The sequence below is a fragment of the Gadus macrocephalus genome, chromosome 6 (genome assembly GCF_031168955.1).
Source record: "Gadus macrocephalus chromosome 6, ASM3116895v1".
NCBI lineage: Eukaryota > Metazoa > Chordata > Actinopteri > Gadiformes > Gadidae > Gadus > Gadus macrocephalus.
In genome coordinates this window covers 24,629,293-24,655,639 of record NC_082387.1, presented here as the reverse complement: position 1 = coordinate 24,655,639, position 26,347 = coordinate 24,629,293, and the positions used below count along the sequence as shown (strand labels likewise).

General features: G+C 47.9%; 4 protein-coding genes across 11 annotated transcripts in view; 1 reads left to right on the top strand and 3 right to left on the bottom strand.

Annotated features, from left to right (window-relative positions):
- Window positions 1-2,854: 2,854 nt before the first annotated feature.
- On the bottom strand, window positions 2,855-12,555 carry si:dkeyp-97a10.3 (serine/arginine repetitive matrix protein 1). 2 transcript variants are annotated; one of them, XR_009525966.1, is made up of 9 exons: window positions 11,688-12,555; window positions 11,419-11,467; window positions 10,095-10,445; window positions 8,878-9,144; window positions 8,483-8,770; window positions 7,953-8,098; window positions 5,609-7,534; window positions 4,182-4,568; window positions 2,855-4,030 (listed from the first exon to the last, which is right to left on the bottom strand). XR_009525966.1 is itself a non-coding variant. In XM_060053146.1 (8 exons), exons 2-8 carry the CDS (start codon window positions 11,447-11,449, stop codon window positions 4,539-4,541), a joined length of 3,039 nt encoding a protein of 1,012 aa, XP_059909129.1. In that variant the 5' UTR covers window positions 11,450-11,467; window positions 11,688-12,555; the 3' UTR covers window positions 2,855-4,538. The 2 variants fall into 2 exon arrangements, 1 of the variants encoding a protein (XP_059909129.1); XM_060053146.1 differs by having other exon boundaries at window positions 2,855-4,568.
- si:dkeyp-97a10.2 (uncharacterized) lies at window positions 11,294-17,354 on the top strand. The gene is made up of 6 exons (XM_060053292.1): window positions 11,294-11,315; window positions 13,507-13,551; window positions 14,247-14,594; window positions 16,388-16,627; window positions 16,827-16,926; window positions 17,055-17,354. The coding sequence occupies exons 2-6, from the start codon at window positions 13,512-13,514 to the stop codon at window positions 17,110-17,112; spliced, it is 786 nt and encodes a 261-aa protein (XP_059909275.1). The 5' UTR covers window positions 11,294-11,315; window positions 13,507-13,511; the 3' UTR covers window positions 17,113-17,354.
- A 1,646-nt stretch (window positions 17,355-19,000) lies between these two features.
- The window catches only part of ago1 (argonaute RISC component 1), a 43,205-nt gene continuing 35,858 nt past the window's right edge, over window positions 19,001-26,347 (bottom strand). For 2 of the 6 annotated variants that reach the window (XM_060053150.1, XM_060053149.1), the window contains exon 20: window positions 19,001-25,241. In XM_060053150.1, the coding sequence (XP_059909133.1) occupies window positions 25,091-25,241 (151 nt within the window). In that variant the 3' untranslated portion in view covers window positions 19,001-25,090. The remainder of the gene's footprint in view (window positions 25,242-26,347) is intronic. The other 4 variants (XR_009525969.1, XR_009525968.1, XM_060053152.1 and 1 more) reach the window with 4 other exon arrangements.
- Window positions 25,239-26,347, bottom strand: part of ago3a (argonaute RISC catalytic component 3a) — an 18,378-nt gene continuing 17,269 nt past the window's right edge. For both annotated transcript variants that reach the window (XM_060053156.1, XM_060053157.1), the window contains exon 19: window positions 25,239-25,422. In XM_060053156.1, coding sequence (XP_059909139.1) covers window positions 25,314-25,422 — 109 coding nt within the window. In that variant the 3' untranslated portion in view covers window positions 25,239-25,313. The remainder of the gene's footprint in view (window positions 25,423-26,347) is intronic.

Sequence of the window (26,347 nt, the reverse complement as noted above, 5' to 3'; positions counted from 1 at the left end):
GATAAGCGCTGTGGTGTCTTTTAACATGCTTTTTACAACAACAAAAATGTCACTATTTTACATCAGCCTTTGCTTTTTTTTTTTTCCTATAACCACGTCAGAGCCTCAGCCCGGCACGGCAAATATTCCATCTATCAAATGCAGAGTAAACAGCTAAGGGAGATAGCGTGCCTGTGTTAGCGAGTCTGCTGACGCCGTCAGAACAGAAAAATACAGCTGATTAATTTTCAAGTCACCGGCGAAATAAATAAACAAGCAAGCAACTGGGCAGCACGTTCTGTATGGTGAAATGATATTATCTAGATGGAAAGTTGATAAAATATAAAAAAAAGCTACTTTGCAGCGCAAATGCGAACTGAATTCAAATGAGTCGTACAGACAGTTTGGAGGTAAGTACAACACGCACACAGGCACGTACACACACACACACACACACACAATATTCAAAATAAATGCAAGAAGATTGAATTAAACTCTGATTGAGGACAGGTTACCAATAACTTAAAAGACGTCACCACATGAACACGTATTTTGCAGGCCCCCCCGTCTCTTTTTCCTGGCACATTTTTCTTCTTTATCCGTGAACGCCTTAGATGAAACGTTCAAAACGCCACAAATTCTTTCCTCTGCCGCTGTGACATCAGAGGGATGTCAGCAACTATTCCAATTACGATTTTTCTAAGTTTGTTACATTTTCACCCCAAAATACAATTCCAGTCTAAAAATGTAATGTATTCCTAATAAAAAGTGTTTATATTTTCCATTTGAAACAAACATGTCAAACCATAAACAGCAGAAAAAGTATCCGACATCTGGCTGCCACCATTTTCACATTAATAGAAAATGTCGCTTTTGAAGACATTTCCGTCCGGACGCTTGTCCTCATCAGACACGGCAGAGCGGGATGAGACAGCCTCGTCTCCAAATGTCAGCCGGCCTTACAGAACACTGCAGGCCTTTCTTCTAAACGTCCGTCTGGTTGGTCGGGATTAGGCCCGGACAAGGATGCAAGGACGGGAAAGAAAATGGTTGATATAGTTGAAAAGTAAGAAACATTTGTGTCTAGTGCTGTCTTGACTGTTTCTGTTTATCTTGGAACTTTCTGTACGTTTGTCTTAACAAACATTAATTCACTTTAGTTTGATCCACTCTTCCTGTTAAAACTAAATAATGTTCCACAGAAAGTCTTCTCTCTCTCTCTCCTTATCCTACCTCTTAACTCCATGTAGCATGGACCGAACACACCTCATCATAGAGACTAAAGGTGTGCTCGGACAAAACAAAGTCTTTAATAATATGTGCAAATCAAAATTGGTTCCTTTAATGAATTAATGTACATTCGTTAGTGTAGGTGTCTAATGTGACTTCATTGTATTTATTGTCATATACCTAGAATATATTATGTAATTATAATACATTTAATACATTTAATTTAGAGGCGCCTTTCAAGACACCCAAGGTCACCTTGCAGAGCATATAGTCATCATAAATCGTTGATTATATAACATATGAAACTACACTTTTCGACAAACTCTTAATACCGTTTTACTCAACACTTGATCTGAGGAAAATTGTTAATCTCTCGCAGATATATTTTGATGTGCATCCTGCATGTGCTTGTGACAATTAGGTTGTCACAAGCACACTTGAATATGAATTTGAAGGAAGTAGACAGAAAGAGGAGGTGATGTCGAGTATCTTGTGATCTTCTCTAAACGTCTTCCTTGAACTATGCGTGTGTATTTATAACCCGTCTATACGTCTCCTTTCTTGTATATAAAGACAGGCAAGAGGACTTAAAACGAGGACTTAATAAGAGGTTTACTGGCTGGGATTGATGTATTATGTAGTCTTAAATATAAAATATTTGAACAGAACTTAAGACATATTAATAGCCAACCGTTAAGTTTGGCACATCCTTCGTAAAGGCTTAGAGTTTGAGGACAGTTTCAATTAAATCTATTATATTATTATCAATTAAATATATAAATATATATTGTCTAGCATGTTTGAGACATTCAGAATATAAATATTTGATTCTACTAGTAACACTACTGTGAATGGTGGTGTATTTGTGTGTGCGTGCGTGCGTGCGTGCGTGCGTGTCTCTCCATGTTAAGTGTTGCGCCTCAAAGACTCTGGCTAGTTCTCTTTAACCCCAGTGTTCATGAGCACCAGTGCACTGCTAATGTCAGAAATCTAAAAGAAAAGGGTTTATTTTAGCACAGCTACGTATGCTGCAGTGAATCTGTAATATTGTAATTTCCACTCAGAGGTAAGGTCGAACACAATGTAGTGAAATACAGTGAGGATATTCAGCCGAGTGACATTACAACCAGGAGGAGGTCCTCCATTGTGGATGAGCTGTAATCATCCACTAGGGTCCCCTACACTCTGATATAGAATTATGTTTGCCTTTCATTTGGAGCCCCGAAGGGACGCAAAAACAATCGCCATTAGTCACAGCGACCGCGTCGCCACACAGAGACACATCTACATGCTAATCCGAGGCTAGGGCCACACACACACACACACACACACACACACACACACACACACACACACACACACACACACACACACACACACACACACACACACACACACACACACACACACACACACACACACACACACACACACACACACACACACTTTATTTTTCACTCTATTAACGGAAGTACCAAACTGATGCCTGTACCGATTCGCACATCAGCAGAAGACCGAGCAGAAGTGGGCGCCCGTTCAACTCTACTTATCAGAGGCGTGGACTGGGAACAGAAATAGCACATGGCGTGTGAAGGACAAATAACAGAAGGAACTTTACAGAGTCGATGCGAAAAAGTCAGGCTCCTTGTTCAGAACAGAAGTTCAGACGGCTTTATTAGGTAGGCCTATTCTGTCCGTGCAGACAGAGCAAGTCTAAACAGCTCATTTGATTCCTAAGGCTCTTGTTCTTTTAAACAGTCCTGTGAGGCAGCATCCTATACAGACCATAAAATACATCTTAATTAAAAACCCATCAGATACATCTATACATACACACATAGTAACCGGCAGCACATGATTCTGAAAGTGGCCACTCCCTGACAGCAGATAGTGATCTTAATTCCAGCTAAGATCTGTAACTCAAACTAGTCTTTCTTGAATAATGTACAAACAAACATACAAACTGAAGTACAAGCCCGCCTCCAATGTTATTTACCCCCACAGATATTTTTCGACGCATAAAAAAAAAAGGAATTATAATACATAAATAATGTAATTGTTTTGGTTCTCCCTCACCTGATAACATAAGGGGGGGATTTAAGAGGCCAGCGTTATTAAACAGTTAATAGGCTGGGCGCAGGATAGCATTGACATTGGCAATCGTGTAGCGGCAGCCTATGCCAACACTAAATGCAAGTAAATGGCGACTCGAATAACTCTCTGTGGACCGTGGGTTTTTCAATACCGCAGGGTTCAGTATTTTCTAAGTACCATCTATTTTTAATGTTATATCATGCCCTGATGCATAGTGAGTTTCCATTGCGGGACGATAAAATATGAGCTGAACGGTGGCGTCTGCATATGTAATGCATCTTTTGGTTATCGTTTGATTAAATCCCTCCCACTACAGGGATGGCCCTCATTGCCCAGCCGTCTCAACAACTTCAAGAGGTAATTGGGGGATTTTGGATGTTACTTATCGTAGGCCTACTCTTGACATTCAAACGTTTTATTTTGCCAAAGAAATTATTGAAGTTATTAAAAAGCTTTGCATTCATTTAAATGTCATCTAAACGATGTCCTACATTTCATGGAAGAGATTTAAATAACAATAGGGGTTAACGTTAAACCGATTATAAAACCTCTTTGTTCACTGTACAATCGTTCCCTGAGAGTAAACAATCACAAAGAATGGCAGTAAATAACAAACACTAAATCACATTCCCTGTGTCTTCCTCCCAGTGTCTCGGTGCGTTAACCGCGTTTATTTCCCATCCGGTCGAGGCGGTGCTACGTCGGGTGACTCCGTGTCGACCCCGTGCTGTGATTACCCAATCATTTAAGAACCATAAAAAGGGATTAGTTAACAAGCGCTTACTGTTGCCCCCCCCCCCCGGGCTCCTCTGCCGAGGCCCCGTAAAAGCGGACCATTAGATAAATACTTCCAGGTAATAAAACAGCCTCGGTCGTACCGTAACTCCTGTGATCGTGTCCTCCTCTTCCTCTCGAAGCCCTTCCAGTATGTGTAGTTACACCACGCTTTGGCCAGCAGGGGGCCGGGGATTGGAGAGGCCTCTCTTCTGTTAGGTCATGTGATGCATAGCTCCTGAGGGGAAAGCCCAGGAACGACCACGCCCATGTGTTCACACACCGCGTGACAACGCCTCTTAAATCAACACTCAACACTCAATAGGAGCATTAATACTCAACAGGACAGGCCATGAGGTGGAGACGGGTCTTCCTGCCTGATCCGGGGCCCTGGAGTCACAGGCCCCCTGGAGTCACAGGCCCTCTGGAGTACCGCGGCCGCACACAGGGGACATTGTTCGTCAATGAGGCCTATCTCTGCGAGTCTGGTTCTGGAGAAACACAGAAGAAGAAAAGCCTGAGTTAGGGAAAACGTCATGGTTGACGACCTGCTCTGAAACGCCACTTTAGCAGCACCGTCACCATAATCACCGTCACTGCCATCACGACCACCACGAACCAAGTGAGAGCATACAGAAGAGTGGTGGAGGCTGTGGCCCCATCCCATTACTCCCCCTAGCCTTAGAATTTGCGCATTCCCGCGCAGGGGTAGGTTGTTCCAATACTTGGGGAGGAAGAGGGAGAGCCTGTTTCCCCTTAAAATCATCCCTCGGCAGCTAGCCAGCTCGGTACCTCACTCGCAGCTAAGGGGAGTGTCACGAATTACCCAGGATGCCTTGCGAACTGGGCAAGCCGCAATTATTCCATGTTTCTCAAACAGTTCTAGATTATGTTAACTTATTGAACCGTTGACCGGATTTAACTATACGATCCGAGTGTGCGGGTCGTCTTGTTTTCGACACAAGGGTGACATTTTCAAACGCGAATGAAAATAGCAGCAGGCTACTTCCTTCCCCTCGTCCGTTTTCAAAAATAACGTTGTGCACACAGCATCGTTTTCAATAAAGTTGTCGTTTACATTAAAATGCATGAATACGCCATCGAGCGCCATTATAACTATGCCAAACCTATGGGCGGCAGTGTAGGGAGTAGGATAAAGCCAGGCAAGCCAATCAGAATCCTCAGAATCAACAACAACGAATAACACGAGCGTCTTCCTGTAACAAACAAACTGTAAACACAGGGCGCTCATATGACGTTAAGCATTTCCTGGCGCATAACGTGACGCTTCAGAACCTAAAACCCCGTTTCTCCCCGTTGACACGACGACACGTAACCAGCGTTTTCAGAAATCTCCACTTTGGCCGGAGTTTTTAGAAATGATCGTTTTCTGTGACAAAAACGGCGTCTTCGTGTAAATGAGAGGCCGAACCGCGTGGGAATATCTGCGTGTTCCCTTCGTGCAAACGGGGCCTTACAAGGGTTCTCGTTAAGGGGCGCTCATTGGGGGCGGGGCCTCGGTGACGCTCACCTGGTGGGGGTTGCCGTGGTGACCTTGGGGGGCGTGGTGACCGCGGGGGGCGTGGCCCGTGGCCCGAGGGGGGTGCGGGTCGGCCTGCGGGCGGAGCCGCTGTCCGGCGGGCAGGTGGGCGGCGGGCAGGTGGGCGGCGGGCCGGGGGGCCGGTCTGTTGGGGGGCCGGTCCTGGAGCCGCTCCCGGGGGAGCTCCTTGAACTGGCTCATGGGGATGACCAGGGGGGGGGGCGGAGGGCGCTGCAGGGCGGCCTGGGTCTGCTGGATCCGGTTCTGGAAGGTCTGGGCGTGCTTGGTGTGGCTCTGAAGAGCCTCCTGGGTCAGTGGGTTCCCGTTTGACCGGGGCGCGGCGTTGCCTTGGTGACGGTGGTTTGTGGGTGGGGACGCCGCCGTCTGGGGGCGGGGCTGGGGGGGCTGGGTCTGGGGGCGGGGCTGGACTGGTTGGGTCTGGGGGCGGGGCTGGGGGGGTTGGGTCTGGGGGCGGGGCTGGGGGGGCTGGGTCTGGGGGCGGGGCTGGGGGGGTTGGGGCTGGGGGCGGGGCTGGGGGGGCTGGGTCTGGGGGCGGGGCTGGGGGGCTTGGGTCTGGGGGCGGGGCTGGAGGAGGTGGTTGGGGTCAGCCATGGCTCTTGCGTCCAGGCTCCGGGTCGTCATCGGTTGCTGCTGAGTCACGTGACCTCTTGGCTCGGTGGCGGTCTCCCTGGCGACCCGTTGGGGACTGTGGTCGCGTGTGCGCTCCCTCTGTGCACGAGGGGCCTCCTGCGAGTGGTGTGACGGGGAAGCGGCGGGGCGAGACCGCGCCCGCCTGGTGTCTGACGTCACTTCCTGTCTGCCCCGGCCCTCACGGTCGACCCTGCCCGGATCGGGAGCCCCGGTCGGGGCTGGCGGGGGATTCTGGGTAGTGTAGTCCGAGCCCTCCGACCCGGCGCCGTTGGGGTACGCCGGCGTCCCCCGCAGGAGGTCCCAGGGGGCGGGGCCTTGTGAGTGGCTGCTGGTCCGGCCCCCGTCCCCAGACCCTCGCTCTCGCCGGTCGGCGTGGGCGTCGCTGCTTCGATGGGAGGGGTGCGAGTTGCTGAGAGGGTCAGTGTGTCGTTGGAACGGGTGTGTGTCGCCCCTGGGACTGCTCCTGTGGGAGTATCCAGTAGGGACCAGCGGCCGTCCGCCGGGGTCCTCCAACACTCGCCTCGCAGGGTCGGAGCGTTGCCTTCTGGGATCGTCCCTGGAACGCCGATCGTCCCCGGAACGCCGATCGTCGTCGGAACGTCGACCGTCCCCGGAACGCCGATCGTCGTCGGAACGTCGACCGTCCCCGGAACGCCGATCGTCCCCGGAACGCCGATCGTCGTCGGAACGTCGACCGTCCCCGGAACGCCGATCGCCGCCGGAATGCTGATCGTCGCCGGATCGCCGATCGTCACCGGAACGCCGATCGTCACCGGAACGCCGAGCTCCACCCGGTGGGGTGTGGCCGGTCTCGGCGCCGGCGGGGGGCTGAGCGCCGGCGGGGGGCTGAGCGCCGGCGGGGAAGGAGTTGAGGTTAAAGTGCATGGCGGGCAGCGTTCCCGTGGTGCCCCCCGGCTGGGGCCCGAGGTTGACCTGGACGGTCGGGGGCCGGGAGCCGTCCGGCGCCGCCCCTTGGATCAGGATGTTGGAGTTCTGAGGCGCTGTGCGCGACAGCGTGTCCGCGGCGGCGGCGGGAGAGAAGCCCGGGTTGTCGATGCCGTTGTCGGGGAAAGCGGCTGGGAGGAGCCGGGCGTTGCCCTGGTGACGGTACGGAGGCGGGAGGTCCGGGTCCCGGTCCCGGGGGAGGGTGGTGTTGTTGGGGGCTCGGTGGTTGTATTGCTGGGGGAGGGTGTAGCGGTGGTTGGGCTGGTGGAGAGGGGGGTCCGATCCCTGGACCACCAGCCCGTTTCCCAGAGGAACTGGAGGCTTCAGAAGAATAAAACAGAGAGGAAGGGGAGGAGGGGGCAGTTACTCTCGTCTCGAGCAGCTCTTTAGCGCCATCCCATGGACAACATGGGGACCAACATGGAGGCCACATCACATGTAAACACAACAGAACATAGAGACATGGAGACCAAGAGAACATGGCAACATGGGGACCAACATGGAGACAGACAGAACACGGTAATATGAAGACCACCATGGGGACCAACATGGGGACAAACATGGAGACAGACAGAGAATATAAACATGGGGCCAAAGATGGAGAACTACATTAAGACCAATAAAGAATGCAAACATGGAGTCAAAGATGGAGAGCTACATGGACGCCAACATGGAGGGTGACAGAGAACGTGAACACGGAGACCAACAGAACGTGTGGCCGGAGCATCTCACCACTTACAACAGGTGTGTGCGTGCGAGAGCGAGTGGTCGTCTCACGCCTCCTCCAGCGCACCAGAAGAAGAAGAATGAGAAGGATGATCAGGAGCAGTGCGGCCAGGGAGCCAATCACAATGCCCGCAACCTCTCCTCCACTCAGACACGTCTCTGGTTGGGGGGAGGGGGCGGGGGAGGGCGAGAGAGAGAGAGAATCATAACGTGCTGCTTTGTTCAAATGCTTTAACAACAAATAATCACATATTGTATATTGATATATGACCGGCTAATAAAGGGAATGTACTGAATTTAAAATCGAGAGGGAGAGGGAGAGGCGGGCGAAAAGAAAAGAGAGAAGCGGTTCTAAAAACATAAGGATTAAATGATAGCCTGAAAGAGTGGAAGAGAAAGAGAGAAGTAGTGAAGTCGACTAGCAGAAAGTTGCTGAAAGACTTTCACTCGGAGCACATTCTCCTCAGATCAATCTTCAGGGCCAACACGACGGTTACCCACAATCCACCTCTTCCAGAGGTCACCCATCGGGTCGTCACTCACGCACGACCTCCACCTCGGTCGACTGCTCCGACGCGCCCCCCGTGATGGCGTTCCGGGCCAGGCAGGTGTAGCGACCGCTCTGATTGGCCGAGACCGCCTGCACGCCCAGCACGCCGCTGTCTGGTTGGACGGTGGCCACGGGTCGCCCGTTTTGTTGCCACGAGAACAGGGCGGGGGGGAGGGAGACTGACACGCAGGTGAGGGTGAGCGTCTGCCCCAGCACGGCGTCACCTCCGCCCACACAGTCCACCGGGAGGTCCTTGGTCAGCACCGGAGTGTCCGGGCCAACTGCACACACGCACACGCACATGCACACGCACACACACTACAGTTAAAAAACGGTTATAATAGTACACGGTACTAACAGTGCTGTGGTACAACGGCTCAGCACTCACAGTAGACGGTGAGGGTCCGCTTGGCGCTGCGGGCGCTGACGGCGTTGCTAACGGTGCACGAGTACTCCCCGGCGTCGCCGCGGCGACCCGGGTCGATGACCAGCGAGCCCCCCGAGATGCTGATGCGGGGGCCGGCGGCGAGGGCCACGCCCTGGAACCCCCAGGCCACGCTCACCGCCGTCCCCGTGGCGAAGGAGCAGGTGAGGGAGATGTTACTACCCTCCACCGCCACCGGGGGCACCGACAGACTCACCCCGGACACCGCCACTGAGAGGAGACAATAGGATGAGGTGGGGCTTTGTTAGAATCTACTTATCTCCGTCTAGCGGTATGTGTCGGGAGATGGATGGGGTAGGATGAGGTCGTACTTTATTAATCTCATTAATAAAGTCCTGTCATTATTACTATCTACTACTTTTCTCAATTTAGCAGCAGTGTAGGAGGAGACACCGCCATCTTAATGAACGCTGAGTACTTAGTTACATTTGACACAGCAGAGAGCAGAGGTTAGGGGAGAGCTAGAATGTTCTCGTTTTTCTGTTCAGTGTATCGTTTGGTGGTGAATCGGAGGAAAAGGGTTGAGGTATTTTTTTATCCATCCGAGGAAAGGACCTCCAAAAACCAAATACCCGAGCACCTAGCATATCAAAGAAATGCTCTGGGACTGGGACGGACCAGAACATTCTCTGAGCATCGTGAAATGCTATGGACCCCAACACGAAGCACTCCTTTAGCGGTACAGAGTTACATCTCGGCTAATCACTGAACCACTGTGCAAGCTAGGGACCTGGGATGGTTTAAATAGCATTGTTAAGTTTAAATTTCACATTTGTCCTTGACGAACCCACAGCACTCAAAGCTCGGCCGGGCGTGGTAGCAGATTTCCCTGAAGGAACATTAACAGAGTTTCATTCCTCTCCCGCGCGGAGATCCTCGGGGAGCGATCCAGAGATGGCTCCTGGACCACAACATCTGGGGAAGCTAAACACTCAATACCAGCACCGGCCACCAGAAGGCGCAACACATGTTACAATGCTGACCAGGGAGTCACTATCATTTCAGGACTACTCAACTGCATGGCATTGGGATAATATAATTAAACCCAAATTGTTGATTAATGATATTATTCGTTACACCCTAACCCCTTGCTGGATCATACATGGACTAGGGACTATCCACCCTGTAGCCCAACCCCGCGGTAAGCCACGCCTCCTTACCGAACACCTGGAGCTGGACGGATTTCGAGTTAGAGGCGAGGCCTGTGCTGGCGCTGGGGTTGACCTGGACTCTGTAGCTTCCGGCGTCGGTCAGCTGTGCGTTGCTGATACGGAGCTGGTTGCGGGTGACGGAGAGACGGCCCAAGTACTGGGGGGGCGGGTTGACCGTCCCAGACCCTCCGGACCAAATAGCCAGAGAGGTGCTGCCCCCTGGGGAATCCCAAGTCACCAGCACCACGTCGGGGAGGTTGATGATGGTGAAGAGGATGTCCGTTCCGGTTTGGACCAGAACCGGGTCGGTCTGGAACTCGATGGAGACCGGCTCCTGGGACAGACTGAACCGCACCAGGACTAGACAGGAAAGGTTTATAATTAAAACAATTTACAACTATGGAAAATACTGGGATACACTTCGTAAACAGATTTATTCTTCAGCAAGGAGGTATGACATCTTGCCAAAGGAGGCCTAAGGGTAGACTGTGGTCATTGGGGTTCAAACCATGTCGCTTTGGTAGTTAGAGACCCTTCCCTCTAGAGTCCAGAATATCATAAATATGGGGTAGGCCTATAAACTGGTAACATTTGGGTGTATTAAAAAAAAAAATTGGTGTGGACTATCACTGCCTTTCATTGTCTCACTGACTCTCCAGAATTTTGTCGCAACACTGAATGCAAAAGGTCCCTAAACACTTCCCTCTCATCCATCCCTGAACGTGTCTGTTGACAGACAATATCTACTAGATCCATGAACAAGTAAAAACAAAACATGACACATAAATGTTCAGGTAATTTCAGGTAACCATTTGGATCTAAATCTAACTCTTCGATGGGCGACGAACCCATCTTGTACCCCGTACGGAGGAGTGGTCGACATATGGTCATAAAACAATCCCGATGAAATAGCTAATCGATACGTCCTTGACGGGTTGAGCGATTTGTTTTACGAGGTTGGCATCGCGGAGCGGAGTTACATCAGCCAACATTAAGATCGATTGTTTTCCCAAGTCATGACCCTTATCTATTACCATAAAACACAACACATCCGTGTTGGTGTCAGTATAAAAACACTCTTTAAGAAATTCTTTAGTCTGGGTAGACGACAACGCCCACAAATACTGAAGTCCACCCGTGGGAAGTGGCTGTAGGCCTACTGGTTTTACAGTCTCGTCCAAGTGTCAAGCTTTTCAGAAATAGAAACATGGAAGAACGACGTTATTGCAGGTTAGATCTTTTCAACAGCAGTGAACGTTTCACATTTTGTTTAAATGGTGCGGTGAGGATGATGATGATGATGATGATGATGATGATGAGATTAATATTTCACCTGTCAGAGAGACGAGGAGCAGCGGGTTCATCTCTTCAGTCCGGGCGACCTGAAGACGAACCATGTTAAACATTTACTTTCACAATATAACACTAGGCTACATGAAGTGTCACATAGATATGGTAGGCCAACGCTATTAATAATTGTTCACAGTTAATTATAGACCCTTTTCACACAGGCACCATCGTAGGATTTAAGTGTTAAGAGCGACAACTGTTATTGTGCTACGATGAAGCCTCTGTGAAAAGGTGTTCTAGTCATCGACTTACCAAATACTCCTTTCCCAGCCGTCATGTTTTTAAGTACGGGGTTTGTTCAAACTTCGTTACTGTCTTGTTTGGCTTGAATCTGCTTCCTCTTTAGTCCGAGGAGGGCTACCTGTCGACGCACCTGTTTCTTAAAGGGACCGTAGCGTTTATTTCCCTAGCATACTTTCGTCACCATAAAGACGTTGATTGTTAAAGAACTGTGAAGAAAGCGTCGCTAATATTTTTAAATGTATGTCGATTATTTTACTTGGACTTTGACACATGTCAAAAGTCCGAGCCATAGGCCTACGCTTTTACGATAATGAGTTTAGTTGAAAAGTGGAATATTGATACATTTGCTAAGTGCAGTCAAATGCGTCGAATAGGCTACGAAACGGATATTTCGACTTGTTGTTACAACAAAAGTCAACAAAATGTTAACTTATTTATTTAGGCCTACTTGAGAAGGGAAAGGGCAAGAAATAAAGTTGTTTATCTGTCTGGTATTTTACCGCCATCTGCTGTTCGGATAGATACCTGCAAACATTCCAACAACGTGACACAATTAACACTTCTTTGTACTGCGTCTCTCTGTTGTTTATAATCAGGATAGAAAGCTTTTGAAAATGAGGAACAAATAAAGGCCTACATATTCTAAGGCCCCAATGATTAAACTAAGATATAATACACACACAGGCTAATACCCACTGTACATAAACTGTAGCAATAATTTATCTACGAGTTATGCCTGTTGGGACACAAACATTATTCATCCGTAGGAGAATGGACGTTTGGACTGTACAAATACTTTTATACGGCGGGAACCCTGACATTGTTTACCGTTTCCCCTTCAAATAATACAGTATTATGCGTTCTTTATCTGGTTAAGTTCTCAGCATAGAAAGACACGGATAACATAGTCCATAAGGAGAGAGAGAGAGAGAGAGAGAGAGAGAGAGAGAGAGAGAGAGAGAGAGAGAGAGAGAGAGAGAGAGAGAGAGAGAGAGAGAGAGAGAGAGAGAGAGAGAGAGAGAGAGAGTGAGAGAGAGAGAAGGATGGTCGGGCTCTACTCTACTAAAGTCGGCCTACAGTAGTAGAGTACAGAAAGGGGAGGGGGCGTACCCTTAAGTAAAGAAGCGACGCCTTTAGCTTTGGACGTGCAGGAATATAGAGGGAAGTTGAATGCCGTGAGAGAGAGCGAGGTTATAGTTGTGTTGGTGCAGCAGTAGCCTACATATCGGGGAAGAAACGCGGATAGTGCTAGTTACAGCAGTAAACGGCACTAGCAGTGATTTATTTATTTTGAGCTCTCTCTCTCTCTCTCTCTCTCTCTCTCTCTCTCTCTCTCTCTCTCTCTCTCTCTCTCTCTCTCTCTCTCTCTCTCTCTCTCTCTCTCTCTCTCTCTCTCTCTCTCTCTCTCTCTCTCTCTCTCTCTCCCTCTCTCCCGCTCTCTGTCCCTCCTCGTTCCCTCTCTCCCCCCATCGTCTGGAAAAGGAGACGGTAGGTTTGTTTTGTTTGGTTGAAAGAAGCGTTACGGTGTTACTGTCGATTCTCTCATTTTAGTGCACGCGCTGTTTTCTGATATGCCTTACGTTAATACTTTAGAAAGGGTTTTATATTGCGTTAACTTCACTCTGACGAGCGAGGGAGAGAGATTGGGAGAGGGAAAGAAAGAGAGGGGTGGATGAGTGAGAAAGGGGAAGTAGAGAGAGAGAGGTGTGTGTGTGTGTGTGTGTGTGTGTGTGTGTGTGTGTGTGTGTGTGTGTGTGTGTGTGTGTGTGTGTGTGTGTGTGAGCGGATAGAGAGAGACATTCCTGTTGTGTTCAATTCTCATTAACAGGGCTGATGGATCTGCAGGCAGCAGCAGCTACATTACTTCTACTAGGTAACACACAAACACACACATACCCCCCCCCCCCCCCCCCCACACACACGCAAATCTGTAACCCTAGATATCCTGCCTTTGTTCTGTGTGTTATGATGTGGTGTGTGTGTGTGTGTGTGTGTGTGTGTGTGTGTGTGTGTGTGTGTGTGTTGTGATGTGTGTGTGTGTGTGTGTGTGTGTGTGTGTGTGTGTGTGTGTGTGTGTGTGTGTGTGTTGTGATGTGATGTGTGTGTGTGTGTGTGTGTGTGTGTGTGTGTGTGTGTGTGTGTGTGTGTGTGTGTGTTGTGATGTGATGTGTGTGTGTGTGTGTGTGTGTGTGTGTGTGTGTGTGTGTGTGTGTGTGTGTGTGTGTGTGTGTGTGTGTGTTGTGATGTGTGTGTGTGTGTGTGTGTGTGTGTGTGTTGTGATGTGTGTGTGTGTGTGTGTGTGTGTGTGTGTGTGTGTGTGTGTGTGTGTGTGTGTGTGTGTGTGTGTGTGTGTTGTGATGTGTGTGTGTGTGTGTGTGTGTGTGTGTGTGTGTGTGTTGTGATGTGTGTGTGTGTGTGTGTGTGTGTGTGTGTGTGTGTGTGTGTGTGTGTGTGTGTGTGTGTGTGTGTGTGTTGTGATGTGTGTGTGTGTGTGTGTGTGTGTGTGTGTGTGTGTGTGTGTGTGTGTGTGTGTGTGTGTGTGTGTGTGTGTGTGTGTGTTGTCTTCAGTGTGCGGGGCAAACTGTTTGTCCGTGACCATCCTGAACCCCGACCCCTCCCATGTGATCCGGGGCTCCAACCTGGTCCTCCGTGCCCGCATCGACCACGGGCCCCTGGAGACGGTTGCCACGGTGACCTGGGAGCGGGAGCCGGAGACGGGAGACGCCAAGGGTAGAGAGGTGCTGGCCTCCTGCTCCCCGGGGGGGCCGGCGTGCCCTGGTCACATGACCCTTGACGGGCAGCTTACGTCGCTGAGCGTCAACTCGTTCAGCGGAGACGACGGAGGGATTTACTCGCTGACGGTGTCCGACCAGACGGGGCTTCCCTCCAGGGCCTACTGCGTCGTCCGCGAATACGGTAGGCCTAGCCCTGATACTGGTTAGAATACAGTAGGCCTACCTCTCATACTGGTTAGAATACAGTAGGCCTACCTCTCATACTGGTTAGAATACAGTAGGCCTAGCCCTGATACTGGTTAGAATACAGTAGGCCAACCTCTCATACTGGTTAGAATACGGTAGGCCAACCTCTCATACTGGTTAGGATACGGTAGGCCAACCTCTCATACTGGTTAGGATACGGTAGGCCAACCTCTCATACTGGTTAGGATACGGTAGGCCAACCTCTCATACTGGTTAGGATACGGTAGGCCAACCTCATACTGGTTAGAATACAGTAGGCCAACCTCTCATACTGGTTAGGATACGGTAGGCCAACCTCTCATACTGGTTAGGATACGGTAGGCCAACCTGTAATACTGGTTAGGATACGGTAGGCCAACCTCTCATACTGGTTAGAATACAGTAGGCCTAGCCCTGATACTGGTTGGAATACAGTAGGCCAACCTCTCATACTGGTTAGAATATGTTAGGCCAACCTCTCATACTGGTTGGGATACGGTAGGCCAACCTCTCATACTGGTTAGGATACGGTAGGCCAACCTGTAATACTGGTTAGGATACGGTAGGCCAACCTCTCATACTGGTTAGAATACAGTAGGCCTAGCCCTGATACTGGTTGGAATACAGTAGGCCAACCTCTCATACTGGTTAGAATATGGTAGGCCAACCTCTCATACTGGTTGGGATACGGTAGGCCAACCTCTCATACTGGTTAGGATACGGTAGGCCAACCTGTAATACTGGTTAGGATACGGTAGGCCAACCTCTCATACTGGTTAGAATACAGTAGGCCTAGCCCTGATACTGGTTGGAATACAGTAGGCCAACCTCTCACTCATACTGGTTAGAATATGGTAGGCCTACCTCTCATACTGGTTAGGATACGGTAGGCCAACCTCTCATACTGGTTAGGATACGGTAGGCCAACCTGTAATACTGGTTAGGATACGGTAGGCCTACCTCTGATTCAGGTTAGAATGCAGGTGGCCTACCTCTGATTCTGTTTAGAATACGTTGGGACTATCTCGTTCTGGTTAGAATACGTGAGGACTAACTCTCACAATGATTAGATTAGAACATACTAGGCCTTCCTACTGGTTAGAATGTGACATGACTACCACATCTCATACTGTCTGTTTTTAGACTAAAGTAGGACCACCTCTCAAAATGGGTTGGAACATGGTGGAACTACCTTATAGACTCTTTACAATAGGGTAGGAGTCACTCACAACACTACATAGTATAAATGTCTGTACTTTTCATCCAATAAACCATTAACTATGATATAGATAAAACAGCCTAGACCACATTACATAGATTAGTTATCTGCAGATAACCTTTGATACATGGTCTGAATAAAAATGTTGGCCTGTCTCCCATTTACGTCCTCACACGTGCAGGCGTGTCCTTCTATGTGGGCGTGTCCTATCCATGTGTGGGCGTGTCCTCTCCATGTGTGGGCGTATCCTATGCCGGTGTGGTAGTGGCCTCTCTCTGTTTGGGCGTGTCCTCTCCTGTGTGGGTGTGTCCTCTCCCAGTGTGGGTGTGTCCTCTGCCGATGTGGGCGTGGTCTCTCCCTGCGTGGGCGTGGCCTCTCCCTGCGTGGGCGTGTCCTCTCCCTGTGTGGGCGTGTCCTCTCCCTGTGTGGGCGTGTCCTCTCCCTGTGTGGGAGTGTCCTCTATCTGTGTGGGCGTGTCCTCTCCCTGTGTGGGCGTGTCCTCCTCTCCTATAATGGCCTGTGTCCTACAGAGCCGGTGCATCACGTGTCCGTGGGCGTCAACGACTCCCACTCGTCGCTGGTCTGCACCGAGGCCTGGGGCACCGACCCCACCTTCAGCTGGCTCCACGACAGGGCCGCCGTCACCGCCGCGCTGGGCCGCGTCTCCCCCGACGGCAAGACGCTGGCGGTCAGCCACTCGCCGCTCTGCGGCCACTTCACCTGCGTGGTCAGCAACAAGCTGGGCTACAGCTCGGCGACGTACACCGCAGGTGAACACGCCAGGACGCTGCTGCAGACACCCGGCAGTTTAGAATACCTAGGCTGCAGCTTGTTGAGACGTTTCCTATCGACCACGTCTGGTGATGTCACAATCAGTAATGGATCGCTGGAGGTGTTGAGAACCAGGTGGTTTTTTTTCCCCCGACCTGTCGACCTCATAAATGCACCGTCTTTACCCTGTGGTTCCAGCTCCCTGCGAGGCCGTGGAGTCTAGGGGCGTCGCGATAGCGGTGGTGTGCGTCGTGATGCTGCTGCTGCTGGCTATGGGGATGGCAGCTCTCATGTGGTGGTACGGTACTGGTTATGGTTACTGATTAATGTAACTAGTTGTATTATTAGTTATAGTTATGCAACTAGTTATAGTTATTAGTTATGCAACTAGTAACTTTTTATTTATTCGGTTTGGTTTCTTTGCAGGAGGCGGCGACTGCTCCGAAGCAGAGGAGAATGTCTGCACAACCTGCTGGAAACCTGACCCCTAGAGTCACCCGCCCATACAGGAAGTGGCCTGACCACTAGGGGTGGACTTCCTGTCCATTCAGTGCTTTGGACAATGTGAAGTGTGCACGGATTCTAACGATGGACTTATTCATTTTTATACTTCACAAACACGACTAACCCTTTATTCCAATCAGAACTAATTTTGTAACGCATTTTTTTTTACATGGTATTGGTCTAATGGGAGGCAGAATAAAGCCCTGCAATGTGACTCCCTCACCGAAGCAGCTTATTTATGGCAATCAAAGATAAGAATAATGAAGTGTAATAGCTTAGTGGGATGCTTCTAATTGGAAAACAAGTCCATATTTTCGTAAATCCCCTCCAAGCCCTTTGTTTCCCATGTCCTTCTCTACACTTACGATTCACGTGTTCAAGTGTTTTGGAGATGAGACCGTCCAACAGTAAAGTTGACAGACTCTAAATGGAACCTGGGTGTAGCGGGAGATTGACGACAGGCAGGAGGCAGTAAGGGGAGAGTTCATGTTGAGGACGGGGGGTACGACAGCAACGGTTACCATCTGTCATTCTGCCACATCAGGGACTCAATGCCAGAGATCAGATCTGCTCTGCGCTGTTATTCTGAAATCGACTCTTGGAGGAAGTAAGAGCCGATAAAAGCAACTGGCCCTGCAGAGCTCAAAACAGACGGACAGAACAATTAAAGACTGTAGTTGTTCCCTTGGGGACGGTGGAGCCGGATAACGTTTAACCTGTACCTGCTGTTTATAAACCACACTATTAACACTTTACTAAAATCCTGATTCTACAAAATAAAAACAATTCAGTAAGACTCAAACTCTCACACTGGCCACAACAGCAGTCGTTCATGTCTAAAAAGAAGAACATGTCTGAAATAGAAATGTCCGCTGTGAGATCCTTCTCAGTGCAACACGATTGGAAAAAAGAAAACAGTAAAGATCGGTCAAACCCAGATTAATGAGGGAGGTTTGGAAGGACAAGGGGACCATCAGGAACGCTCCCATCCACACGTCCACATTTCCTGCAGAGGCCAAACCATAACGTTATTATGACCGCACTTCCTATAGACGCCAAAAAACCCAACTTTCCAATAGGATCCCTCTTCCGCTGAGATTAAAAAACAAAAAGGCCCTCCCACACACTCTCTCAACACGCAGACCCTACGCTACACACCCAAAACAAACGAACCCATCCACCCATCCTGCAATTCTATCTAAGAGCTAATAGGCCCAATATACCCATTGAGCACCATGGGAATTACCACTCCTCTGGCTTAGTGATGTGTGCCCCCATCTGGCGAGCAGATGAACTGCATCTACTTCAGTACAGAGGCGGACACTTCTTAAAGGTGTAGTGTAGGATTAAGCGGTATCAAGTGGTGGTTTCAGATTGCAACAAACTGAATACACACCCCCTCTCCACAGAAGTAGAAGCTACAGTTGCCTGTAATACGACAGCATCGAGTAGGCAAGTTTCAAGCGCGGAGGTTTCTTGATGAATTGCTTTTAATAAAAAAAAGTCTGTAAAACTATAGGTAATAGGTTGAGTAATATAGCGATTATGATCAAATTTCTCCACATTACAATAGCTTTAATTTTTTATTCAAGAGTGAGTTCCGCTCCTTCTGTAGATATAAAGGACTCATTCTAGGGTTATGTAAACAGGATTCTTATTTTCACACGATTATAGGATAATTAAAACGTATTGAATAAAAATAGAATACACATCTATTATAACAATACAATGAGATTTATTTAATTGATATTGTTCAACTTAATATTGAACTGAAAATTCACAAAGGACTATATTATTGTAATGGGAGCAGCCTGAATGAATCAAAGGGGGGGTCCCTCCAGCATTAAACACATCACACAGAAACGTGCTAGACAGAGCAAAGCTTTTATTGCAAGTTTCAGTGAAGAAAGCACTTGAGAATGACACAAAGCAACAGCCAAGGGCTGACAACCTAAAAGCGAGAAGAACAGAAGCATTCTGGGTAACAGAGTCTTTGCAACATTGAAAAAGTATTGAGGGGTGAAGGTCCAAAGGTCGTCGTTTGAAGATCAGAAAGCTAATCTCTGGAGCGGCATTGGGTTCACAGTGGCTCCTGGAATGTAAACGTTGAAGAGAGGATAGTCTAGTGGTGAGGATGTTCGACTCCCGGCAGGAAGGTTCTGGGTTAGATCTCCTAATGTCCGCAGTCTACCTGTAGTCGTCCTTGAGCAAGATGCCCCCTAGCCCCCCCTTGCTCCTTAATGACACGTAGCTCAAACTTTCACTGTCAATTTCTTTGAATAAAAGAGTCTGATGGATGACTAGATAGAGAGACAGAACCGGGACTCCACGCGGAGGGTGGTGTCATGCCAAATTTGTACCGGCTGCCAAATTTGTACCGGGCGCGTCATCCATACGTAATCCATTCCAAACCTGCCTGGCAACAGATGATCGCGCAGTCCGTTGCCTGGCAACGGACGATCGCGTCGAAGACGTGAAAGGTTCACGGACATTCGCGAACCTTCTATCTAGCGATCCGTTATCTGTATTGTGCTATTTCGTCCTTGACCTGCTTTAAACACTCAGTTTACTTGCTAAATTTGATTAAACAATTAAATACAATACAAATATAAAGTAAAAACAAGTGTTATCTAGCGATCCGTTTTCTGCATTATGTTATTTCGTCTTTGGCAACATGAGCGCGAATGTTTTTTGAAACCCGCTTTAAACACTCAGGTTACTAGCTAAATTTGATTAAACAATTGAATACAATACAAATATAAAGTAAAAACAAGTGTTATCTAGCGATCCGTTAACTGTATTATGTTATTTCGCAACATGAGCGCGAATGTTTTTTGAAACCTGCCCGGCAACGGACGACGCGATCATCTGCTGCCAGGCAGGTTTGGAATGGATTACGTATGGATGACGCGCCCGGTACAAATTTGGCAGCCGGTACAAATTTGGCATGACAGTGGCACCATCGACTCCTCTGGCCTGGTCTATTCTAGCCTCTCTGGTCTGGTCTTTGTTCATCTTTGGGCTGCCCCCCCCCCCCCCCGGGTCTGTGGTCTCTGGTCTCCAACGTCCCGTCCCCCCCTGCACCTCCTCCATATCAGTGTGCTGTCGTTAAGGCATCATGAAGGAAGGGTTGGGGTGTACACGCGCCCTACCTGCTCACCACAGACACTCCACCCACTTAAAAGAGCTCTCGATAAATACAGCATCAAATATATATATATATATATATATATATATATTTTATATATATATATAGATATAGATATAGATATTTTTTTAGTCAACATTTATTTATAGAACATTTAGTTTAATAGGACAACAAAATAAAGTGGGCATGACATTTGAGTTTGGATAAGACAAAATAAGATATTTACCTCTAAAATAGCTATAATAATATTATAATCAAGCCTTAGTCAAGCGTTATAAGTCATAATAAAAGCAATACTTGCAATATTTGGGTCAGTCAACATTTGCAGCATACCGAGGTACGTGAGGTGCAGTGCTTTAGAAATCTCTGGAAAGAAAGTTTTGGTGTCTGAACAGGTACCCACAGAACTATTGCTACTGCGCTGACTGTACAGTGCAAGCTCAAACATGCTAGCTCTACCCATGCGATCTCCAATGTGCTAGCTCCACCACGCTAGCCCGACCATGCTAGCCCGACCATGCTACGTCTACCATGCTAGCTCCAACATGCTAGCCCTGCCATTCTAGCCCTGCCATTCTAGCCCAACGATGCTACCTCTGCCATGCTAGCACCATCACACTAGCGCCAGTATGCAGGCTCCACAATGCTAGCTCCAACACAAGCAGCTAGTTCCACTTGCACAACCTTTCCTTGTTGCATCTCATCGAATCTGAATCAGTACATTTATTTTGAATGAAAGCTTGACTTAATATCCTGACTCTAATGCTGCTCTTCCATTAGCCCAGGCACAGTTAAGACCCCTGACATGGGCTTTGGGCAGTTTAGAAGAGCAAAGTCTCAAAGGAGAGTCAGTTCTCAAAGAGCTTGTCCGTGTTCCAGACAGTACTCACACAATACTTTGGAGAACTATTCTCGCTCTACACCGATTTTTGAAAGACTACTTCGTTCTTCATGACCGCTCTCTCCACCTCGTCGTAAAACCAGAACGGTTTCTTCTGTACTGGAGACAAACTACTGGTTCAAGACTCAACGCACTGCCAAGCACCGAAGGAAAACCACTAAATACATGCAACGGTAAGTCACCACCTGGTACTCCCCATTGGCACACTGAGACGGCGTAGTAACCCTTAAATGCGCAAGCATGAAATCAGTGTTGTAGATAAAAGATACAAATAAAAAGTTGTTTAATTCCGAGGTCCTCAAGAGAAAATACTTCACTTATTTCATTGGAGAGGAAAGGCACTTTCTGGGGTTCTCTCTCACACCATCGCTACTAGCTAGTTTTTAATATATTAGAATTACTAATGCAGTGACAGTTCGATCTTTGCCTGTTCGAAATGGAAACTAGCTTGACCTCCGGTAATAATCCAGACACCTGAAAACTGTACTTCCTCGGGTCCTCGGGAGAACATCCGCTCAGGATGAAGTCGATCGCATAAACGGTTGTCGAGAAAATAGACAGACATCCATCCAGAGACTACGTCCATTGTAGTCAGATTAAGGGTTACTAGTTCATATCCAGACACCTTCAAAAAGGGAGAGCTTGACCTGTGGCAGTGTTATGGAATAACTGATAACTGGAGAAAAACAAACATTCAGCACCTCCTTGTAGTACCTATTTCTGGAAGGGCAAAAGAAAAGTATTCGAAATATAGCAGAGTACTTGCTTAAGAACTTGAAATGTCAGGCTCAACCCTCGAGCTAAAAGGTTAGCTTCAAGCTTCAACAGTCTTTGAATGGGATTTTTCTCTCCGCATGGTGGATGACCTTCTAGAAACCAGCTCGGAGCAGGAAACACATCTGATCTGTAAACATGTGTTCTGGTTCCTTAAAGGTTTCAAAAGACACCCCACTGGGCTCCCCTCCACCTCAAACACCTCGTCCAGTTCCCCCTCCTCCTCCTCCTCCAACACACAACATTCTAGCATTACCAGCACTGGTCCAACATCAATGGGGGTTCGGCTAGGATAGAATCTAAAGTCTCCCTCTACTCTTGGTACCTAGAGGGACTTTACAAAACCACACATTCCATCTTATTGGGAAACAGCATATCAAAACCATCAGTGACAGCCTCGGACTTGGGTGTCCTCACATAGACAAGAAACGAAACGACTGCAACACCACAACATCTCCATAGCTCTTCTTCACCGGGTTGAAAGATGGTTATTAAGTCAACATTGTCAGTCCGGGACGGTACATTAACGCTCGCTACTCTAGAGACTACACAGCATAAAACACTCACACACACACACACACACACAGCAGTCTACAGCAAGACACTTCCAAACTGAGTATACTTAAGTTAAACCAAGCAGCAGCACAACATCTTTAAGAACTTTTCTGTTACCAAAAATAAGTGGTGTGCATGGCAACGTTGTCTAAATGTACAAACTTACGTTTATCTGTCTGTCTATGTCAAAAGTACTTTCAGACCCTAGTGAAGTAACGGGGGGCTGAAATCGGACCACGCCGCCCCAGGGAAAGCACTCCTCCCTGGGGAAGCTTTCCACCATTTCTGCCCCCCCCTTCGGCCTGTATCTCCCTTCACCCTCCTCTTCCAGAGATCCAGACTCTGAGAATAGCACCATGCCTGCGATCAGTCTCCAGTGCTTATCTCACACACACACACACACACACACACACACACACACACACACACACACACACACACACACACACACACACACACACACACACACACACACACACACACACACACACACACACACACACACACACACACACACACACACTTCCCCATGTGCATGATGAAACTGGCCGTTACCCAACTAAACATAGCAGCAGAACGCGGAGATATATATTTATATATATCATTATTTCATATGAGGACCGCAGCCGTCACGGAGCTAAGAGGAAAACATTATAATATAGCAAAGTTCAAGGCTGTTCACCAATGGCTAGCGTGGAACCATCCTAAGATGTGTGTTTTGTCAGTTACTGGAATCAGAGTCAAAATTACTTCTAACCTCCATGTCGCTGCACCAGGCACTTAAAATATTTCCAAATATACTGCAGTAGACATATTAATAGTACTGCGGTCTTACTGCTCAAGATACACTACAGTGTTATATTACACATATATATACATACACACTACTGTCATTTATCGCTGCTCTTATTAAAAACATTGGCTCTCCATACACGACATTCTAAAAACCTTGCTCTACTAGGTATTCAGCTGTATATACACACCACTATATATACACATACTGATATATACTGTGATATCAAAACCCTTGATCAACTTCATGCTTCAAGGAGGCTGTGCAGGAGGCAATTTCATAACATAAAAAGGGCTATTACTTAAAATAAAATATATGAGGTGTTTAAAAGCCTAACATGGTCAAGGCTCTCATGAAATGCAATAAAGCATTTTTATATTCATAGGGAATCACACACTCCTCTCCCCAACATATCGATGGGTCATTTTCCAGAGGTCAAAAACACCATCTCTGTCACTGTTCTCTAGATTTCTTTACCGTCTCTCTACCAAAGCTCTACATACTGTCTATGTTCTCAACCATCTTTCTTTAAACTCTCTCTGCCCTTTACCATCTCTCTTCAAACTGTACCATCTATTATCTTTCTCTGTTCCATCTCTATTTAAACTCCCGGTTATCCATCTTTCTCTAAAATTGTCGATATACCATCTCTCGTTAAACTGTCTCCCTGCCCTACCATCGCTCTTCAAAACTATCTCTCTGCCCTACCGACGCTCTTCAAACTGTCTCTCTCCCCTACCATCTCCAAAATATTTGTTGGGGAATGACCTTCCCAAGGGCTGTGTCTCAATTGCATGGAAGCTTCCTAAATAGGGGGCAATTGGAGGTGTTGTGGTGGCATAGGACTGTCCCAATTCAGCAGGAACATAGGACTTGGCTTCAAGGAAATGTCAGAGTGATCCTCGGTGTGTAAGATCCCAAAAGGACCCCGATGTGACCCACCCCCTCGTAGGATAGGACGTACGTACGCCCGACGTGATCGTCACATGATGCTAGCCGATTAGGCGGTGGGACTCAATTGACCACTTTCACAAGGTAGGGAACTACCGAGGAAGCTTCCTACTCGCATTTGAGACGGCGTTACCTCACTCCTTCAGACGGGGAATGAGAGCTAGGGTAGCAACCGAAGCGGGCGGAAATATCGTCACATTTAAATATCATATGGGAACCGAAAAGGATTGTTCTTAAAAATGGAAAACAAACAAAAATGAACAAAAGATGAAACCCCTTAGAAAATACAGAGAGCTGATGAAGTTGAAACCCCTCCCGATCTCCCCCCGTGCGTCACTGCACATCACCAGAGGGCCAACACCTCCCCCGTGTGGCCAGATGGGGGCATGACACCGTCTTAAATATAAAGGAGGCAGTTGAAGCCTGGCTGCAGCCAGGCTTTGGGGTTACATCCAGACAGAGGGAACCCATACAGGCACATATATTATATCGCTGTCATATAAAAAATAAAAACACACACACAAAAAAAATTAAAACTGACCAATCCAAAAGGGCTGCTGTTCAAACCGAGTTGGGCTACGCAAGAAACATGATGCGATAGCGGCTGAAGGTTAGGGATAACGCCCCTCACATCTCCCGGGGAAAATGAGGAGGAGGGGGGGGGGGGGAAACTAAAATCATGATTGGCTGGTTCAGTATTGCATAAAAGTCTTTTGATATTAAAGCAGTGCTCGTGTCCTCAGTCCAGAATATATCCGTGTGTGTGTGTGTGTATGTACGTCCCTCCTTGCACAGTGTCTGGTCTGGGTAGACAGGATGTAGGGGCACACACACCTCTATATACTCCAAGACTGACACGCTATGTGTGTGCATATGTTAGTGTGTGTGTGCGTATATATTACTCTCTCTCTCTGTGTGTGTGTGTCTGTGTGTCTGTGTGTGTGTGTGTGTGTGTGTGTGTCTGTCTGTGTGTGTGTGTGTGTGTCTGTGTGTGTGTCTGTGTCTCTGTCTGTGTGTGTGTGTGTGTGTGTGTGTGTTACTCTGTGTGTATGTGTGTGTTCAGGCGAAGTACATGGTCCTCAGGGTGTCGTGGTGGATCTGGACCGCCTTGGCCAGCGCCTGAGGGTCCCGGCCGTTGCTCTGACCAGAGACATGGCTGCCCTCCGCACTGAAACACACATTAATGAAAACAGACTTGAATATAAACACACACAGTTGGATAATTAAAAAGACAGACTGTAGATGTGATAAAGGAATGTAACTGATATAGTACAGAAAGTAACTGTGAGAAGGAATGTAACTGATATAGTACAGAAAGTAACTGTGAGAAGGAATGTAACTGATATAGTACAGAAAGTAACTGAGAAGGAATGTAACTGATAAAGGACAGAAAGTAGATGTGATAAAGTACAGACAGTAGCTGGGATGAAGGAATGTAACTGATATAGTACAGAAAGTAGCTGTGAAAAAGGACTGTGACTGATAAAGATCAGACATTAGCTGTGATAAAGGACAGACGATAAGCGGCGTTAAAGGACAGACATTAGCTGTGATAAAGGACAGACAGTAGCGGTGATAAAGAACAGACAGTAGCGGTGATAAAGGACAGACAGTAGCGGTGATAAAGGACAGACAGTAGCGGTGATAAAGGACAGACAGTAGCGGTGATAAAGGACAGACAGTAGCTGTGATAAAGGACAGACAGTAGCGGTGATAAAGGACAGACAGTAGCGGTGATAAAGGACAGACAGTAGCTGTGATAAAGGACAGACAGTAGCGGTGATAAAGGACAGACAGTAGCGGTGATAAAGGACAGACAGTAGCGGTGATAAAGGACAGACAGTAGCGGTGATAAAGAACAGACAGTAGCGGTGATAAAGGACAGACAGTAGCGGTGATAAAGGACAGACAGTAGCTGTGATAAAGGACAGACAGTAGCTGTGATAAAGGACAGACAGTAGCTGTGATAAAGGACAGACAGTAGCGGTGATAAAGGACAGACAGTAGCGGTGATAAAGGACAGACAGTAGCGGTGATAAAGGACAGACAGTAGCGGTGATAAAGGACAGACAGTAGCTGTGATAAAGGACAGA